Consider the following 20,126-nt stretch of genomic DNA (forward strand, 5'->3'; position numbering starts at 1 on the left):
TTAAATTCTAATGTGCACAATGTATGACCAAGGGCTAACACACATATAAGCAATCAGTCAAGTATGGGAATATCTACTTTGTGACAAAAAGGAAAGCCACATTTCAATTTCACTCTCATTAAGGCATTGTAAGATTCTTATACAGTATCAAAACTCTACGTCATTAATATCTCACAGGCAGAATAGTTTAAAATAGCACTAAAATAGTCGTGCATATTTCTTAATGAAGAGAGAGGAAAATAAACTTGCTAAACATTTCACAAAATAGAGTAAGATGTTAAGAAATTAATTAGAGGGCTTTCTTTTCTATAGTTAATTTTTTAATTGCAGTTTAACCCCCTTTTAGAAAGGGGATTGTTTCAAAGGGCTCATTTTTGCACCCACCCTGTCAAAGAAGGTCAGAAACACTCAAGTATAAAGTCACTGCACTACTGTGGCACAAACAGTTTCTGCGGCTAAAATCAAACAAAGACCAATTAAACTAATCATAACGTTCCAGTGAACACAAGGAAGCTCACCTGGTATTTCTGGACTTCTTTCGTGAATTTTCAAATCTACTCAGTTCTTGGTATTATAATTACCTTGACCAAAATACTGTGAAATTACTGCTCTGATCTACTAATGGCTGAAAAAATCAAGTCGTTGTGGTTTCATGCCAAGGGGCCATAGCAAGGTGGCGCAATGATTTCTGACACAGAAGACAACTTCTAAAAACTCGAAAGGGAAAATTAACGGGATGTGGTTTACATTGCCAAGGACTGTTCATTAATTACCAATTTAATCACTGCTGGAGGCATGACATTACAAAAATCTGGCTGAAAGTTCTAATAGATTATGAAGACCACCTAAGAAGAGTGACCAAGAAATGTACAAAACAATTAATACTGTTTCACTGCTATCAAAGACACTCAGATTATTTTACATCAAGTGAAGCAAAGGAATTAGTAGCTTCACAGTGCCACCACTAGGAACTGTAAATATAATAGCACACAATTAGTAATGCACATGTGACTTTTCGTTCAAGGCATATATCCTTGGGAAAGCAGAACATGATAAGAAGAACAAAAGAAACATTAAAAAATGAAACGAATAAAGATTTAAACTCTACTCTTGTGCATGCTGAGCAATAACAAAATAGGCAATATAAAATACAGCTTTAGTAATGGTGATATTCATCCTGGGATGTTCAACATGGCACTGAACAGCCATATGGAAAATGTCCACAGCCATTATTACTTGCATAAAAGGAGTGTTTCTGATGCTAAGACACCTAGCCCTAGCTTCACGCATTCATGGCAACCTCAAATAAGACTTTTGAGGCTAGGGGTTCGTGGCCACATAATAGAAAAGATGCTTGAGGTTTTTTTTTCCTCCACAACAATGCTGGTATTTTGTATGACTTTGAAGATATGCTAGCAAGCTAACAGTATGTTTTCTAAGAAGTCTAGTAACTATTGTTAGGATAGCAGACTTGAAATCAACTTACATTTAGACATAATAAACTATTATTTAAAATAATACGGAATAAAAACCGCTGCTTTGTATAGAGCTATTTATGCTGAACATAGAAGTACGCCAGCATTCTTCTCCTCTAAAACGCAACTATAAAAAGATCAGCTCTACACTCAAAGTGTCTCACTGGTCTGAAATGGATTTTGTACATTAAATCTTTTGGTGATTGTGTTGAAGTAAAAAATAAGGATGTATTTTCATTTCAGTGCCCTGGGCATAGACATTCCAGCTCATAGGAGAATAAAAATTCCTAAATAAAATCTGTATGTTATTAAAGGTTTTAGATTTTTTAACTAAAAACTCACTCTATGTGTTATTAAAGGTCTTAGATTTTTTAATAAGTGATAATTGATGTCCTTTCACACAAAATTACAAATGTAAAGTTAACGTACTTCTTCCTAACAGTAGAATTGATAATATGTGTAATTAGGAAAAATACGAAATTTTAACTTGAACTTAATTTTAAAGCTTTGATTCCTAAGAAGCTATCTATTTAACTAACACAGCCAATATTCATAAATATGTAAGTATAATCTCATACATATTTTTACGATGATATATACTTAGAACACATATATAAGAAAACTACGGAAAAGGTTACTATTAGAGATTATCAAAAAAAGTTTAGTGTTTTTTACCAATTGAATGGTAAATGCTTCTTTTATTATTTGGAGAAGATCTAGTGATCTTATCTAAATCTGCTACAATTATCGGCATGACAGACTAGTGCCATTTAAATCAATAATTTCCAATCAACATCAAAAGTACGCGGTTGATGTCTCACCCTTCATGGCAATAAAATACCCGTCAAAGGTTTAATTTGCAAAAGAGCAACTTGCATTCTCTTAGTTCTCTTAAGCCATTTGGATTCATTTCCAAAGGCGAGCTTAAAAAAAGTCACTGTGTGGTTACTGGTCTTAGCAGTTAACTAAGAGCTGACCAAACTAAAATCCTTTCCCACGTATACTGTTTTCTCTAGAGGATTCAAATGTTCCTTCAGGTCTTTAAAGATGGATACTGCAAACCTTCCAGGACTTGCTGCTAACCTGCAGTTTGATCCTGCTACCTGTTATGTGAGAAAAGGCTCCTAAACCAGTTGAGTGTAATGGATGGGCCATTATGCTAACAGATTAAATGTTAGGAGAAAAACTTCAAGTCTGTTTTATAATAGCATTGTAATTACTTCCTGATAGTTCTTTCTAAAACGCATCCAGATACCTAATAACTATCTGCAAACCATACTCTTATGCTACGTAATTACTGCTTAAACAAAACAAAAACAAACATATTTATAAATTCACTGATCATTATGATTAGACTAATTAGACTGAAGTTTCATCCTGATTCTCTTTTTAGATTTGTTTAGATTTTCCACTTATAAAATAGATTTTATTCTGTTAAAAAAGTTATAATTAAACATATATAGCATCATTCTTCTGATATGTTCAAAATGCTTCACTAATATGCTAACAAAAATTCCAAGGACTGTGGGTAGCAGGACTATCATCCTTTATTTTGCTTAGAGTGTATGAATTCTAAACTTAAGCACATCAAATGCAAACATCCCTTTCAGATACCTATACAAGTATATAAGTATTATTAAATGTAATGGTAGGCTTATTAAATGCATTTTTTAAAAAGCAATTATATTCCAATGCAAAATAATTAGCAAAAGCATCTGAAACAGATTAGCTTTTATTTTTTATTTTTATTTTATTATTTTTTGAGATGGAGTCCGTTGCCCAGGGTAGAGTGCAGTGGCACAATCTTGGCTCACTGCAACCTCTGCCTCCTGGGTTCAAGCGATTCCTGTGCCTCAGCCTCCCGAGTAGCTGGGACTAGAGGCGTGAGCCACCGTGCCTGGGTAATTTTTTGTATTTTTGGTAGAGATGGGGTTTCGCCATGTTAGCCAGGCTAGTCTCGAACTCCTGAACTCAAGTTATCTGCTCACCTTGGCCTCCCAAAGCATTGGGATTACAGGCGTGGGCCACCACACCCAGTCTATTTTTATTTTTTTGAGACAGAGTCTTGCTCTGTTGCCCAGGCTGGAGTGCAGTGGCACAATCTCCACTCATTGCAACATTCGCCTCCCGAGTTCAAGCAATTCTCCTGCCTCAGCCTCCTGAGCAGCTGGGACTATAGGCGGTGCTGTCATGCCTGACTAATTTTTCTGTTTTTAGTAGAGATGGGTTTCACCATGTTGGTCATGCTGGTCTCGAACTCCTGACCTCAGGTGATCTGCCTGCCTCAGCCTCCCAAAGTGCTGGGATTACAGGCCAGATTAGCTTTTTAAAATTCTATTTGTACATATCTGGATGAAAAGTGTATGGAGAAATGGAGTAATAAAGAAAAATAATAAAAAAAGAAATATTTTCTTGAAAAAATTACATTTTCTTCAAGTCTGTGCTTATATATTACATGATCAAGAAGTCTCCTTTGAATTACATACTGGGTGGACTGCTGAAGCTACCAAACTCCTGAGTTGTACTTTAAAAAATCATTTAAAGCACATGTGGAAAAAAATGAAAAACACAAATATCACACCTAAAACTTACATTAGTAAAATTCAACCTTTGAAAATCTTCATAGAACAAAAGCAACAGGAAGAAAAGAAACATAAAATACAGACCCAGAGCAATGAAATCTGTCTCCCATAGACATAATTTCAGGGAGCAAATGAAACAGGTTAAAGGAGTTTCTAAAGGCACAAAGGTATGAATGAAGCATATAAATGACTTTCATGAAAAAAGACTTGAAAGGCAATAAGTAGTTTTACCAAGTATTCACTAAAATATGCAATGGTAGTCCTGCCAAAAATTTAGAAAAATTAAAAGGTTTATGGTATCTGTGTTTGTGAGTTGTCCTTTAAGGGAAATTACAGCTTATATCTTTCCTGAGGATAACTTAAGTGGAGTCTGTACGTAAGGGTCCACCCAATAAGAATATCGAGAGTTGTTTTCAGTATCTTAGAAACAGCTTTCCAGGCTAGCAGCCTAAAGCTATACTCATTTTGGAAGGGAATGTTTTGTAGTGTTGTGATTCAAGGCAGAACTGAAAGCTGAACTCTAATCAGAGTCCCAGGATATGGGAAAAGCTGGTGTGTGTAAGGATTTGGCATACACACATCATAACAACAAAGAAAGGTATCATAATGTACGATTCGAGAATAGCAAGGAAAGAACGATATAAGCTTAAGTACCCAAGTGGCAAAAGTAATCTTATCTGTAACTGACTTCAGACAAGGGAACACTAACTTCCTCTGCTCAATTCTGCTTTAAACAACTTCAGAGAAACATTTATTTTTCCTGTTTACAAACCTACTAAGAACCTCCTTATAGCAAAGTTTTCATGTTTAAGCTCATTTTTTATTAGGTGACACTCAGAGGATATGAAAAATAGCCTGTCACTATTCCCTTCATTTATTCATTCAATGAACATTTACTAAATACTACTACTTGGTGCTGGGGATACAAGGTCCTTGTACTTTGAAATAGTTCACAGTTGAATGAGAGGAAGAGATTTGTAATTAGATAATTATATTGGGATGAATGCACGCTACGGTAGAGAATAACAGAAAAAGATATAGGAAAGAGAATTAACTTCACTGCAAGGAGCCATGAGGACAGTGTTTATAGAAGTGCTATTTCACTAGAAACTAATAAGGGAAGATGGGTATTTCAAGGCAACAACAGCAAATGCTTGACACAAGAATGAAAGAGTATGGTACATTTTAGATACAGTAAGCAACTTATAACTGGACTGTAGAATGAAAAAAAATGAGAGAGGTAAGAAATGAGGCTGTAAAGGGAGGGGACAGGATTTGCAAGGACATGAGGCCATGCTGAGTAGTTGGGAAGTTTATTCTCTTAGGTAAGTGGGGTTACCAGATGGATTTTGAGGCTTCATATATTCAAATGATCACTTAAGCTATTTCCCAGTTATCTCTTCTTTACATTTTATAAGGCTTTATTTCTTACAAGTAGACCTTTGCTTTCAATCCTTTAACCCTTTTCTGAATCCCCTGTAAATTCTCACTTTCTCTCACCCAGAACTAAATACAAAAGTCTCACAAGTAGCTAACTGTACTGAGTACATGGACATTGTCCCATGCACTACATGCTTCTATTTAAGTACAACAGCAATTATTAAAATAGCTCTTCTCATTATTTTTGGTATTCATCAGAAGGACTTAAGTTTACTTGTACAGAAATAAAGTACAGAGGAATAAAATAAAGAAACTGCTAAAGTAAACCAGTGGTCCTTTAAGTAATAAATAAGAACTCCTATAACTCATTAGCCACCCCCCACCAAAACAAACTGTTAACCCAATTAAAAAGTGGGCTAAGAACTTGAATAGACATTTCTTCAAAGAAGACATACAAACGGACAACAGGTACAGGTACATGAAAAGATGTTCAATGTCACTAGTCATCAGGAAAGTGCAAATCAAGATCACAATGAGATGTCACTCCATGCTTGTTCAATGGCTATTATTTAAAAAACTAAAGTAGCAAGTGTTGGTGAGAATGTGGAGAAAGTGGAATCTTTGCACACTGTTGGTGGTAATATAAAATAGTGCAACTGTGATGGAAAAACAATATGAAGGTGCCTCAAAAAATTAAAAACAGAACTACCATATGATCCAGCAATCCCACTTCGGGGTACTTATCAGAAAAAGCTGAAATCAAGATCTTGAAGAGATTTTAGCACTCCTATGTTCACTGCAGCATTATTCACAATAGCCAAGATGTGAAAACCACCTAAATGTCTATTGACAGATGAATGGATAAAATGAATGTGGTACATATACAGTGGAATACCACTCAGCTTTAAAAAAGCAGAAAGTCCTGTCACATTCTACAACATAGATGAGCCTTGATGACATTACGCTAAGTGAAATAAGCCAGTTATAGAAAGACAAATACTGCATGATTCCACTTATATGAAGCATCTAAAATAGTCAGATTCATGGAATCAAAGAGCGAAATAGTGGTAGACAGGGACTGGAGGGAGGGAGAAATGGGCAGTTACTAATCTACAGGAATAAAGTTTCATTTAAGCACCATGAATAAGTAATGAAGACCTGCAATAAAACATTGTATCCACTCAAATTTTTTTAAAAAGAGTAGCTCTCATGTTAACTGTTCTTACCACAATAAAATGTTTAAAAAATTGAGTCTTCTAATCTATGAACATAATATGCCCTTCCATTTATTTACTCTTTTATATCTTTCAGAATGTTTTAGTTTTCTGCCTAAAGGTCTGCATATTTCTTGTTAGCTTTATTCTTGGCATACTACGTATTTTTAATGTTCTTGTAAATATTTTAAAACTTTTGCTTGTAATAAATAATTTAAAAAGATAAAGATGTAATTTACATCTAGTAATATGCACCCATTTTAAATTTGATGTTTTAACAAATGTATATACCTGTGTAATCAGACACAATAAAGCTATAAATCTTTTCTATCCCTCTAGAAAGTTTGCTCATGATATCCCACCTACCCTGGCATCAGGCAACCACCAATTGGCTTTCTGTCATGCTACGTTAGTTTTGCCTGTTGTAGAATTTCATGTGAATGTAATTATACATGTCCTCTTTTGTGTTCGCAGCATAATATCTCCAAGATTCATTTACATTATTGTGCATCTCAGTGTCCTGTTCCTTTGTATTGCTGGGTAATATTATATTGCATGGCTATATCAGGATGTGTTTATTCATTTGTCTGGTGATGGACATTTAAATTTTGTCCTGTTTCTGGGTACTACAAACAAAACTGCCATGAAATTTTGTGTAAAAGTCTTCGAATAACCATGTGTTTTTAGTTTTTTTGGTTATATACCTTAAAATGGAATTGCTGGGGTCGTGTTAGTGTATGTTTAGCTTCATAAGCAATGGCCTGTTTTTCAAGATGGTTGTACCATTTTACATTCCTACTGGCAAAATGTGAGAGTTCTAGTTGCTCCAGATTCCTTCCACACTTGTTACTGTCAGTCTTTTAAATCCTAGTCATTCTCATAGTGGTATCTCACTGAGGCTTCGAGTTTCATTTGCTTGATAACTAATGATACTAAAGATATTTCTTATGTGCTTGTTGGCCATTTGTGTATCTTATTGAAATATAATTTATTTTCACATTTTGGGAGGCCGAGGCGGGCGGATCACGAGGTCAGGAGATCAAGACCATCCTGGCTATCACGGTGAAACCCTGTCTCTACTAAAAATACAAAAACATTAGCCAGGCATGGTGGTGGGCGCCTGTAATCCCAGCTACTTGGGAAGCTGAGGCAGGAGAATGGTGTGAACCCGGGAGGCAAAGCTTGCAGTGAGCCGAGATCGCACCACTGCGCTCCAGCCTGGGCAACATGGCGAGACTCCATCTCCAAAAAAAAAAAAAAAAAAGCGTTTATTTTCAAATATTAATTTTATGTCCAGTAATCTTGTAATTTTGGGGGAATTTTCTATGTACGAATCATACTTCTGGTGAATAATGGTAATTTTATTGGTCTCTTTTCATATGTTATACCTTTTTATTTCTTTTCCTTGTCTTAGGTTCCCCATTATGATATTGAACAGAAGTGATAGTGGACTTTCCTGTCTTTTAATCTGTCACAAATGGAAAGCTTTCAATATTTCACAATTAAGTATGTTTGCTATAGGCTTTTTATATGTACATTTTAGCAGATTAATAAAGTAATAAAGTTCCTTTCTATCCCTAGAGGCTAAGAAATGTGATTCTTTTCTCTCTGTGGATCATGAATGGATGTTGATATTTTTCCAACCTTTTTCTATATCTGCTTGATTTTTCTTTATTCTGTTAATGTTGTCAACTACATTGCTTGAGTTTTGAAAAATTAAACAATCTTGCATTCCTAGAATAAATCCAAATTGACCATGGTATGTTAACTTTTAAAAATAACTTCTGGGTTGAATTTGTTAATATTTTCTATAGGATTTTTACATCTATGTTCATAACTGAAATTTGCCACTAATTTTCCTTTCTTACAATAAACTTAAAGTGATTTTGTTTTTAAGAAAAGCTAGATCATAAGAATGCCACATATTTATGCCTTATTCCATTGGGACACTTGTTCTTGGAAGTCAGCCACCATGCTATGAGGAAGCCCACACTAGAGAAGTAGAGAGACCATATGGAGAGGCCACATGTAGGTGTTCCAACTGACAGTCTGGCAGAGGTCTTATTAGCTGAAAGCCAGCCCCAGACGTCATGGAACATAAACAAGCCACTACCACTGTGTCCTATCTGAATTCTTAACTCACAGAATCTATTAACCTAATAAGATGGTTGTTTTTTGCCAGTAAGTTTTGTGGTGGTTTTTTTTTTTTTTTTTTCTGTAAGTAGAGACGGGGTGTCACTGTTGCCTAGGCTGGTCTCAGACTCCTGGGCTCAAGTGATCCTCCCACCTCAGCCTCTCAAAGTGTTGGGTACAGGCATAAGTCACCATGCCTAGCCCTGCAGTGGTTTTTAATGCAGGAATAGATAACTTGAAAGAGGAAGGGTGGGAAAATATCTTGGGACTATTCAAAGCATAGTCTCATAAGCAATAGGGTACTTCTTTGGGTAAATGTGAAACACATGCAACAAGGTGACCAACCTGGCATGTAGCTACCTAGCTATATGGCACAGAGCTGCTCTTTCTGGGAAAAACAACTACTAACACATGATGGTGCTGTGGTGAGACTGTCACAGTTTTCTCATTCATGAAGATGTTTGTGTCCTCCTAAATTTTAAGGGCTCCTGTTATTATACATTCATTATTATCTGTGAAGCACTACACAAAAATATATATAAAAATGTGGTTTAGTACAAGGATGGCAGTATATGATAGGAAAGTGGACTGACTCTGGAATCTAATAAGGCTCAGGTTCAAATCCTGGATTCACCATTTATTGACTCTGTGACCTTGTACAAGTTACCTTGCCTATTGGCCTCAGTCTCCATGGAGTTAAGTAAAACAAAATTATCGATCCTGAAATACTTAGTAGGTATTCAATAAATAATAGACATCAGTATTATATTCAAACATTTCCAACAAAATTAACTTCCATTGACAAAATACAATCTTAGAGTACAACTACAGTTATAAAATATAAATTAACAAAAAACAGATTATTCATGTATATGTGGAAATTATATTCCCAGATCTTACTTTTCCTCATCACTAACACTGCTCTGTAGGAATAATGATCAAATGGTCCTACAAGTATGAATTTATCTTTATCAGTTCAGTAAGTGCACCAAGTATTCACAATGTACAGTCCGTAGAAAAATAACATAGCAGAAATACAAGCAAATTACTTCCCTCCTCCCCATGATTACAATGAACAACTTATGGTCTTTTTTAACCAATGCTCCTCACATCACTTAGCTGCCTGTTGCAGAATGGGGTGGCTGTGTTGGTATTGTGCTTATTCCCCGCCTTTAAGGCTGCATCTCTTCTTGCTTGCTCAAGCAGAACTCTTGCTCTTTCCTTAAGTTCTTCTTGTCTAGATAACAATCGATGCTTAAAAGCAAAGATACAGAATTAGAAGCCAAAAAAAAAAAACGGGTAATCTACATTTGTAAACTAATGAAAGGTTAGACAATCTGCTGAAATAATAGAGATTATGAATAAGATTGTAGCTTCATGAGATTACCTATAGAGAATATTAATGTTGACTAGAAACTGTGGAACAAATATATAAATCTTGACATGAGGGAAATACATCTTTACTGTCTAAAACTGGATTAAATTTAATTATAATTTTATTAGAACATATTCTCATTAGGTATGAGGCTAATATATATTCTATATATTCTCAGTATTTGCTCATAAACACAGTATAATCTGACAAAGACATTTTTTAAAGTTGAGAGTTTTATTTTCAGTCTTATAGAATTGATAACAACATGTCTTCCAAATTTGAATGTTGATAAATATTAAATATCTGCGGCGATAATCCTTTAAATCCTTGAGAATGTTTATAGAAAATTCAAAGCTATTATATTTCATTAAAAAAAAGTAAAACTAGTCTTCTCCATTGCTCACTATCCTTATAACAAAACAATTGAAAATATTAGAATTGAAAAAGTATTCTCCTGGATTAATCTGTAATTTTACAATATAATTTTGGAGAACAACAGATACTGTCCATCAACAGAGATCAGTTCTTAAACCAAAAGCACAAATATTCATACTCCGTATAGTCCAAATTCCTTTTTTTTCTACTAAGTAACCAACTTCTGGCTTTAGATGTCTATTACTATTATCAGATACTTAATTTCTTTTACTTCCCTTTCATTGCATAGTTTTGGTTCAATCATAAGTATCACTGTCAAGGAAAAGAAAATAAGTGTAGCTATTACTTTATTTCATATTATGTGAAACCATCTTTTTTAAGATTAGTTCAGCATTTTTGGGTTTCTTTGTGGTCTTTATATTTTACTACAACTATTTTTTTAAAGCCTTTTTTTCTATAAACTTAAAGAAGAAAAGATTTTTCTTAAAGTGTACAATTCAGTGGTTTTTAGTATTTCATAAGGTTATGAACTATCACCACTACCTAATTCCAGGACATTTTCATCACCCAAGATTTTTAAGAGGATTAAACACAAATTCTTAACTTAATAGATACAAATAAAATGCATAAGTGATAATGATAAGTCTAAGTTCATGTCGAATAGGACACAATAGAATTTAGTTACAATATCAACAGTGTCTCAAAAACAGACAAAATTAATTAAATGAACACTGAATTTTCAGTCAAGACATCAGGCTGTTAATCCCTCTCCCACTAATAATAAGCAATGTAACATTGAGCAGGTCAGTTAAAAACTTACTGCATTCCATTACATGATGTGGAGTCAGACAGACCTGGGTTCAAATATCAGTTCCACCACTTAATTATGAGCAAGTTAATTTCTCTAAGCCTCAGTTTCCTCATTTATAAAATAAGGATAGAAATAGACCAACTCTCAGAAGGACAGGGCAAAGATTAAATAATAGCATAATGTACTGAGCACTGGCACATGGCAAGCACTGAATAAACATTAACTACTTGTTTTAATCCCTTGATTTCCTAATCTTTGAAATGAGGGATCATCTTTAAGATCTCACTAGCTCTAAATTCTGTGATTTTATAGTCTTTTGGTAATTCCAACCAGCTACATGGACAGTGAAAAGATGTTTTGGTCTTAAGACCAAAATCAAATCACCAAAAGATTATAAAATCACCAATTGTGTTTAACAGCACATAAACACAGTTTTTTTTTAATTTTCCTGGCTAGAAATGCAATTCACTACAGAGATTTCAGAAAATAAATACAAGTTAAAAAGAAAAAAATAAACATTAGTAGTAGTCCTGGTACCCAGAGATAATAACTGTAGAATCATGCTTTTTTTTCCCACTTATTCTATTTTGAGCATTTTCTCATGGTCTTAAATGTTTTTTAAACATAATTTTTTTATTATTTTATTTTATTATTTTACTTTTTTGAGACAGGGTCTCACTCTGTCACCGAGGCTGGAGTCCAATGGCATGATCACAGCTCACTGCAGCCTTGACCTCTCAGGCCCAAGCGATCCTCTTACCTCAGCCTCCCAAAGTACTGGGATTACAGGTGAGCCACCATGCCCAGCCTAAAACTTGATTTTTAATTGGCTACCTAACATTATATTGTATAGATGCATCATACGTTAGTTAACTTGTCTTATTTTGCTGAACATTTAGGTTGCACGCAATTTTTTACTATCATAAATAATGCTTTTATGAATATCTTTAGAAGTAAATTTTTATTATACCTTTTTTTTTTTTTTTTTTTTTTTTTTGAGACGGACTTTCGCTCTTGTTGCCCAGGCCGGAGTACAATGGCGCCAGCTCGGCTCACCGCAACCTCCGCCTCCCAGGTTCAAGCAATTCTCCTGCCTCAGCCTCCCGAGTAGCTGGGATTACAGGCATGTGCCACCACCCTGGCTAATTTCATATTTTTAGTAGAGACGGGGTTTCTCCATGTTGGTCAGGCTGGTCTCAAACTCCCGACCTCAGGTGATCCACCCGCCTTGGCCTCCCAAAGTGCTGGGATTACAGGAGTGAGCCATGGTACCTGGCCATATTATACAATTCTAATTATTTCCTTAGGAAAAATTCCTGAAAGTAGGATGTAATGAGATAAAGATTTTTAAGGAATTTGATTCACATTGTTAAATTGCCCTTCAGTAATGTTGACCACATTATATTTGGGCTACGATTATTTTTTAATGCTACTATGGTAAATAAAGATGTTATAAGCATCAAGTGGAGAAGCACAGACTTTGAAGACAAGGTTGCTTTTGAATTCAAACTTTAACATTTATCATGTAATCTTAAGTAACTCTGCAAACCTCAGATTTCCCACATATAATATAGAATTTGACTACTTACCTTATGGGTTGTAAAGTTTAAGAGATAGGTGTAAGATATATAACTGTCATCACATGTATTAGGCACCCAAATGGACAACATTATGACTTTGTTAAGTATATAAAGCCATATTAAAGTTACTAAATTTCCTCTAATCCAATGGTCTTAATTGTAAGAGTTACTATTATTTTATGAACTACTAAGAAAGAACAAACGCTGTCAATTAAACTCTAATACACTATCTATTATAAATAATATACTGATTTCGGAGAATTTAAAATGTAAAAAGATGTGTATCTGAGAATTGAAATACTGTGTACAAAAGAGAAACAGATTTTTAATTGTCCAAAATTCAGCTGCTATATACAATTTTAAAAGCCTACCAAATGTCAGCACCTATATTACAGTGTTTATTGTTAGACATTACTTTTGCCAATCCAGTGTCAATAAAAACCTTTAAACTTACCCCAAGCAAAATTCTGAATAAGCCAATGGCCAAAGAGAAAACATACATGGAGCTATGAATAGACATTGCTTCTATCATCCAGTACACTTTAATCATCTGAATAGAATCACAGAATGATAGTTTCACAGCTAAAGGGGTTCTTAAAGATTGCTTCATTTAACATACATGGAAAATAAGATCAAGAGAGGCTAAATGGCTAGTTAACATGTCACACTACTAATTTATTGGGAGAGTCAAAATGAGATTCCAGGCTTACTGATTGCCAGTCCAGGGTATTTTAAAATTTTAAACATCAATCAATTCCTAGTTTTAACTAAACATATTTGCCTTAAAAATCTGGTTTTCAAGAAAAATCTGGCCAGGCGCGGTGGCTCACACCTGTAATTCCAGTACTTTGGGAGACTGAGGCAGGAGGATCACCTGAGGTCAGGAGTTCGAGACCAGCCTGGCCAATGTGGTGAAACCTCATCTCTACTAAAAATACAAAAATTAACTGGGCATGGTGGTACACACCTGTAGTCTCAGCTACTCGGGAGGCTGAGGCAGGAGAATCACTTGAACCCGGGAGGAGAAGGTTGCAGTGAGGTGAGATCACGCCACTGCACTCTAGCCTGGGTGACAGGGCAAGACTCCATCCCCCCCGAAAAAAAAACAAAAGAAAAATTTGTATTGAATATGACAATTTAGGGTCATGAAGTTCTTGAAATTGTCAATCACTAGATGTTTATTGATTATCTACTATGTGTGGACATATGCTGTCCTGAAAGCTTTCAGAGAGATTTAGCTACTTACGACTTTTGATTTGAGGATTATGATTAGGAGAACAGGGGCTTGCTTTGGCAGCTATTATATTTCTTTAATTCTAAGATATAAATTCTTTCTTGACACCTCTGAAAACTTATAAATGGCAGAATCTTACACTCTCTGTCATCCAGGTGGCAGTTAAGACATGGTTGTCTACCTATACGTATATTGTTTGATATTTCAGTTGGCATGATGGCAATTCCTTGATGTTTCAGTCAACACCACTTGAGGACTATTTGAGAAAGAAACATAACTCCAGATTACTGTCTAAAAATCTTCCGTTGAAACCTTCTGGTAAAGCCAAGAAAGTGCCATTATCAATGAGTATACTGACTTGGAAGAAAATCCCAGAGACAGTTGTGGAGAAATGCTATAAATTCAGAGGTTCGGGCCAGGCGCGGTGGCTCACACCTGTAATCTAAGCACTTTGGGAGGCCAAGGCAGGTGGATCACCTGAGGTCAGGAGTTTGAGACCAGCCTGACCAACATGGAGAAACACCGTCTCTACTAAAAATACAAAATTAGCCGGGTGTGGTGGCACATGCCCGTGATCCCAGCTTCTCGGGAGGCTGAGGCAGAAGAATTGCTTGAACCTGGGAGGCAGAGGTTGCGGTAAGCCAAGATGGCACCATTGCACTCCAGCCTGGGCAACAAGAGTGAAACTCTGTTTCAAAAAAAAAGAAAAAACAATTCAGAGGTTTCCCAATTTTTTGGTCTCGAAATCCCCATATATGCTTAAAAATTATTGAGGATCCCAAAAAACTCTTGCTTATACAGATTGTATCTATTGATATTTGTCATTTTGATATTAAAACTGATATATTTTTAAAATATTTTTTTCATTTAGAAGTAGCCACAATGAACTCATTAGATGTTAACACATTTTAATAGAAAATAATTACTTTAAAAACAAAAATTGAGAAGGGTGGCAGTATTTTACATATTTTGTAAATCTCAATATAAAAGAAAGCAGCTGAATTCCTATATCTACTTTCGTATTCAATCTGTTGAGATATCACAAATCATGTAACTTCCAGAAAATGCCATCATACTCTTGTGAGAGAATGAGAGTGATAAAGGCAAACAATGCCCTAGTATTATTATGAAAATAGCTTTAACTTTGGGGGCTCTCTGAAAGGGACTTGGAGAACTTCAGAGGCCCCCAAATCTGGCTTTGAGAACCATTTACTGTAACAATGCTTTTGATGGCACAGAGGATAACTGTGCAGAAAAAAAAAAAAAAGGAATACCAACAACTCTAAATCAAAAAGTGATTCAGAAGAGCTGGATTCTAAATGTGAAAAACTTTTAGGAATACCTTAATCAATTTATTTTGCCTAAAATTTCCTCCTTATATATACACAAGAGTGTTATCTGATCAAATAATCTATGCCTAAGTAAGTCTAAAAGAGCTCTTTCAATAGCTATAAAAATTCTGAGTGATAGGAAAACCAGGTATCATAACTTTATTGACAATGTTGTTCTTTTTTGTTGTGGTACATAAAATATTAGTATATCTTATAACTGATGGTACCAGAGATACAAGTAAAAACAGTAAATTATTAATATCATCAGTAAGAGAAAGGTTAAAACTGTACAGTATTCCCTTCATGAGGAGAAATTTGGATGCTGCAGGGATTTTTAACCACAAGTAATGATGGGCCTAAATAAACCAATTAAAATACCTAAGGAAAATGTTTTAAACGGGAAATATTTAATTTGGCATTATATATTTTTAGAATGATGTTCTTATTAAATGGAATATTGAAACATCTTTGATTTATTTTATAGTAGAATATTGTTTTTATAAGTAATATTTTTATTTGAAAAGTTGACATTCTTTATCCTTCAATTTTTTTCTCATAGCCTTATTACACAATATCCTTCAGTGTTGAAATTGGGATTTTTAGGCTTAAAATATTATATCATAAACCTTAAATATACAGCAGGTATATTTCAGGTTTTTCTTTTCTTGAGACAGGGACTCGCTATGTTACCCAGGCTGGTTTCAAACTCCTAGGCCAAAGCAATCCTCTTTCCTCAGCCTCCCAAATAGTGGGGACTTAGGCACACATTACTACATGCCTCAGGAGTTTTTATAATAGAAATTACACTTCACCTTTAATCATTTGTAGCATCTATGAATGCAAAAAGAAACAAAAACAGAGAATAACTAATTACTAAATATAGTATTCAGCATTCTAACTCACTTACCTGGACTATTTTTGATGAATGATCTGCATGATTTAAAGTGGTTCTATCAGCATCTGGATCAGACTCCGTCTGCCTCAGGGAAGCATGTTTTTTCTTAGCAAGGTCTAGATCTCTACTATATGAGTATCCAAGTTTAGAAGTAGGAGATAAACTTGTTTTTTTGATAGGAGATTCTGGATCTGATCTGCATTCTAAGGATCTGGAATTCTCTAATTTTTCTTTCTCCAAGTTACTACCGATGTCTAGAGTTTGAAGCTTTTGTTCATCTATCTCCTCACAAATAAAGGGTGGAGACATATCCTTCTTCTTATCACTAACATATAAGTCACTCAATTCTAAAGTCTCAGCTTTCAATAGTCTCTTTTTGCCTAACAAAACCTGTGCTTGGGTTGAATCTGTATTGGAACATATTCCAGGGTCATCAGATCCTGAAGTCCTTCCAGAGCTCTGCTGAGACTTCTGGGGTTCTGTGTCACTTTTAGTCCTGCGACAGTAAGGGGAGGCTGTGCTTGGACTAAGGTGATCATCAGGAGTTTGATGCTCACTTTCTGACTCTCCAACCCCACTATCATTTACAAATACAGAGTCATCCTGTGATAAGAAGTCTACTGCTCCGCTGATAGGCTGTTGTAGTTCAGGCTCCCGCTTCAGATCACTAAGCTCTGCATAGAATTTTTCTTGATCAACAGAACTGTTTGTATCTGTTTCATAGTTTCCAACTTTATATGTGCTTTTACTGCTGTTTTCCTCTATCTGAACGACATTTAGTTCTTGGCCACTGAAATGTGCCCTTATTTGATAGAGATAAGTCATAACAGTCAGTTTATCAGGAATTGCTAATAATACCATATCAGAAGGTTCCAATAATCGGGAAATTCCTATGCTGGCAAATCCATCGTATGCCTTCAAAGGAAGGAAAAACAAAAGATATATTGAACAGTTCACAGAATTCACACATTTTAAAAAGAGCATATTTTTAATTTTTGTTGTTTGGGTACATGTTATCGACATTATGTCACATGAAAAGAACAAATTTCCAAAAGTCAGACATGTGTAAAAGTGGGGGGAGAGGCAAGAGAAAAAAGTGTAATAAATAAGAATTAAAATATTTTTTTCCAATAAATGAAACAAGCAAAAATGAGAGTTAAATTTTTTAAAACTCTGAGAATGGACTTTTAAGATAAGGAACTAAAGTATAAAGAAACATTAGACTAATCCATATTGAGCTTTATCATTTCTATCAACCTCTCTTTTCCACAGTCATGTAATTGCAGTGATTTGTGAAGAAAAGCACAGCTAGATAAGTCAAAAGAACTACTAGATTATCTGATATAAAATACAAATAAATGCAATTTAAGCCTAGAAACAGAAACATTTTTAAATGCTCAATTAAGACTGATTTTCATAATGAAAAGAGTGACTTCATTTAATTCATTCATTTTGGAAAGAATGAAATGTTTTGAGTACTACAACCTAGTTGAGAATGTGAGGCTGCATTGTATTATTTTTGTTAGCCTTTAAATGACTGTGGCACATCAGGTTTTTCTAGTTTTGAATAATCTAAGCTGTTTCTCAATTTACAATTAATTATTACTATCCTGAACTAACCCTTGAAAACAGCATTGTGTTGCTAGGAAGCATTAAAAGTATGGCTAAAGGTTTAGATATACTCTCAGAGAAAGTAAGAACCGTCTAGATATATTCTTGCTCTGGGATGTAAAATGTTTACTCTTTTTAGCAACCTAGATTAAGGATTGTAATTCAAAGTTTTTCTTAAAAGACATGTTAGGAAATTATGTAACAATTGAGAATGAATCAGTCTTCTGTACTTACTTGTTAAAGTACATTGCTATGTTTGAATTTAATCTTTGTCTCATATTCTTGTAGTTTAACAAACATTATGGAACAAGTAAGAAAGAAAATGAAAAATAAATTGTGATATTAAAACCTCTTCAATTTTCACAGCACTAGGCTTCATAATATAGGTACCTCAAAATATTTACTAGAGAGAATGACTCAGTTGGTGTGCATGTATAGGCTTGGTTTGTTATTTTACATGTTTTAGGAAAATTGAAGTCATTTTCCTTTTCATGTGTCTTGACAACTTGACTGACAGGCATCAATTGCAGGCCATCAGGGAAAGCACCACAGGCAGTATTCTAAACATTCCCAAATTATCTAAAAACACTGACATATTGGTTAAGATCAGATGTCACAGGAAAATGCCTTTTTTTATTCAGCACTTTTTACAGACCCAGGAAAATGATTAGCTTCCTTGTGGGGAAACTCCTGCTGGTGTTTTGCTTCATGTAGCAATTCATTTTATATACACTAATTACACTAAAACAAATTTAAAAACAAACTAGGTTTCTTTTAAGCAAGGTTAAGGCTTTATAAAGGACTTTTCCCATAGGTTAACCTCTTCTGCCATGGTCAACTAACTACCTACTGTTTTTCACCTGTTTGTGTGAGGTGAAAAAAGAGGTCTTTCTAAGAAAATTATCTTATTCATTCGTAGATGTTATTAAATTGGTAAGGAGGAGTTACTGCCAGTTATGTTATGCATCTGTATGAAATTTAAGACACAGGCATTGTTTTCCTATGGTGCTTTAAGTCCATTCAAGGGCACATGGGTTATTGGGAGGAAATGTGTGAAGCTAGAAGTAATTTGCAGGTAGCAACTCAATGTAGCTATCAGGTAAGAAGTAGCAAATGATGAAAGGAAAGACTATGTAAAAACAATTATTTATTGAATAATACAATGAATAGAATCATCAAAGATAAAGCCTTTCAAAAGCCATGATTGTCTGTACTGGAAGATTTAATTGAAAAAAAATTTTAATGGGATAGTCTTCTGTATGGAGTAATATGTAAATCCAAAGTATGCTTACCATTATTAAGTTAATGAAAAGCTAATGTAAAGAAGTGTGACTTAAGCCTTACTGAGATTCCCTATATTCTTTACACATTTATAATGAGGTAAAATCAACAATATTTCTTTTTCAAAATTTTGAACAGTAAGTTGAAACATCCACTTTAAAAAATGGTTTATTTTATAATGCTCATGTCTGTATTTAAATTGGCTTACCACTTTGTTCAAATGTAAGAAAATGGAGGTAAAGCACTGCCACACCCAAAGGTATAATTTAATTGTAATTAATGAAAAAGAAGCATTTCACTTTAATAGACACAGGCTCTCCAAAATTATACAAGAATTAATTCATGAGAACAGTTTACTTTGTAACATGCCCATCCAAAGGGTAATTTCTATAAGAAAACTATACTGATTTTTAAAGATTATCTTTTTTTTGGTGGCATATTTCAATAGAGACTGCCAGGTTTTTATTGCTCTATGGCCAGCATTATGCATTTGTGAAAAAACAACCATTTTTTGTTTGTTTGTTTGTTTTTGGACACAGGGTCTTGCTCTGTCACCCAGGCTGGAAAGCAGTGGCATGATGCTAGCTCACTGCAGCCTCGGGCTCCTAGGCTCCAGCGATTCTCCCACCTCATCCTCCCAAGTAGCTGGGACTACAGGTGCATGCCACCATGCTGAGCTAACATTTTCATTTTTTGTAGAGATGGGGTCTTGCTACATTCCCCAGGCTGAAGAAACAAAATCTTTTTGATAGCAATACACATTTTTGGTTTTAGAGAGCAATACAAGTGAAAAATTGTTTTGATTTAAAGACTTGTTAATTGAACTTCTATCAAGGTCCCAAGACTTTG

The 20,126-nt window shown here is 34.7% G+C and overlaps 1 protein-coding gene across 34 annotated transcripts in view; it reads right to left on the bottom strand.

Moving 5' to 3' along the window:
- EHBP1 (EH domain binding protein 1) overlaps nt 1-20,126 on the bottom strand; it is a 369,744-nt gene that overhangs the window by 80,218 nt on the left and 269,400 nt on the right. For 21 of the 34 annotated variants that reach the window (XM_055108336.2, XM_055108338.2, XM_055108331.2 and 18 more), the window contains 2 exons: nt 16,398-17,300; nt 9,895-10,038 (listed from right to left, as the gene is read on the bottom strand). In XM_055108336.2, the coding sequence (XP_054964311.1) occupies nt 9,895-10,038; nt 16,398-17,300 (1,047 nt within the window). The remainder of the gene's footprint in view (nt 1-9,894; nt 10,039-16,397; nt 17,301-20,126) is intronic. The other 13 variants (XM_055108346.2, XM_063594926.1, XM_063594925.1 and 10 more) reach the window with 2 other exon arrangements.

Source organism: Pan paniscus, chromosome 12 (assembly GCF_029289425.2).
Source record: "Pan paniscus chromosome 12, NHGRI_mPanPan1-v2.0_pri, whole genome shotgun sequence".
NCBI classification, from domain to species: Eukaryota; Metazoa; Chordata; class Mammalia; order Primates; family Hominidae; genus Pan; species Pan paniscus.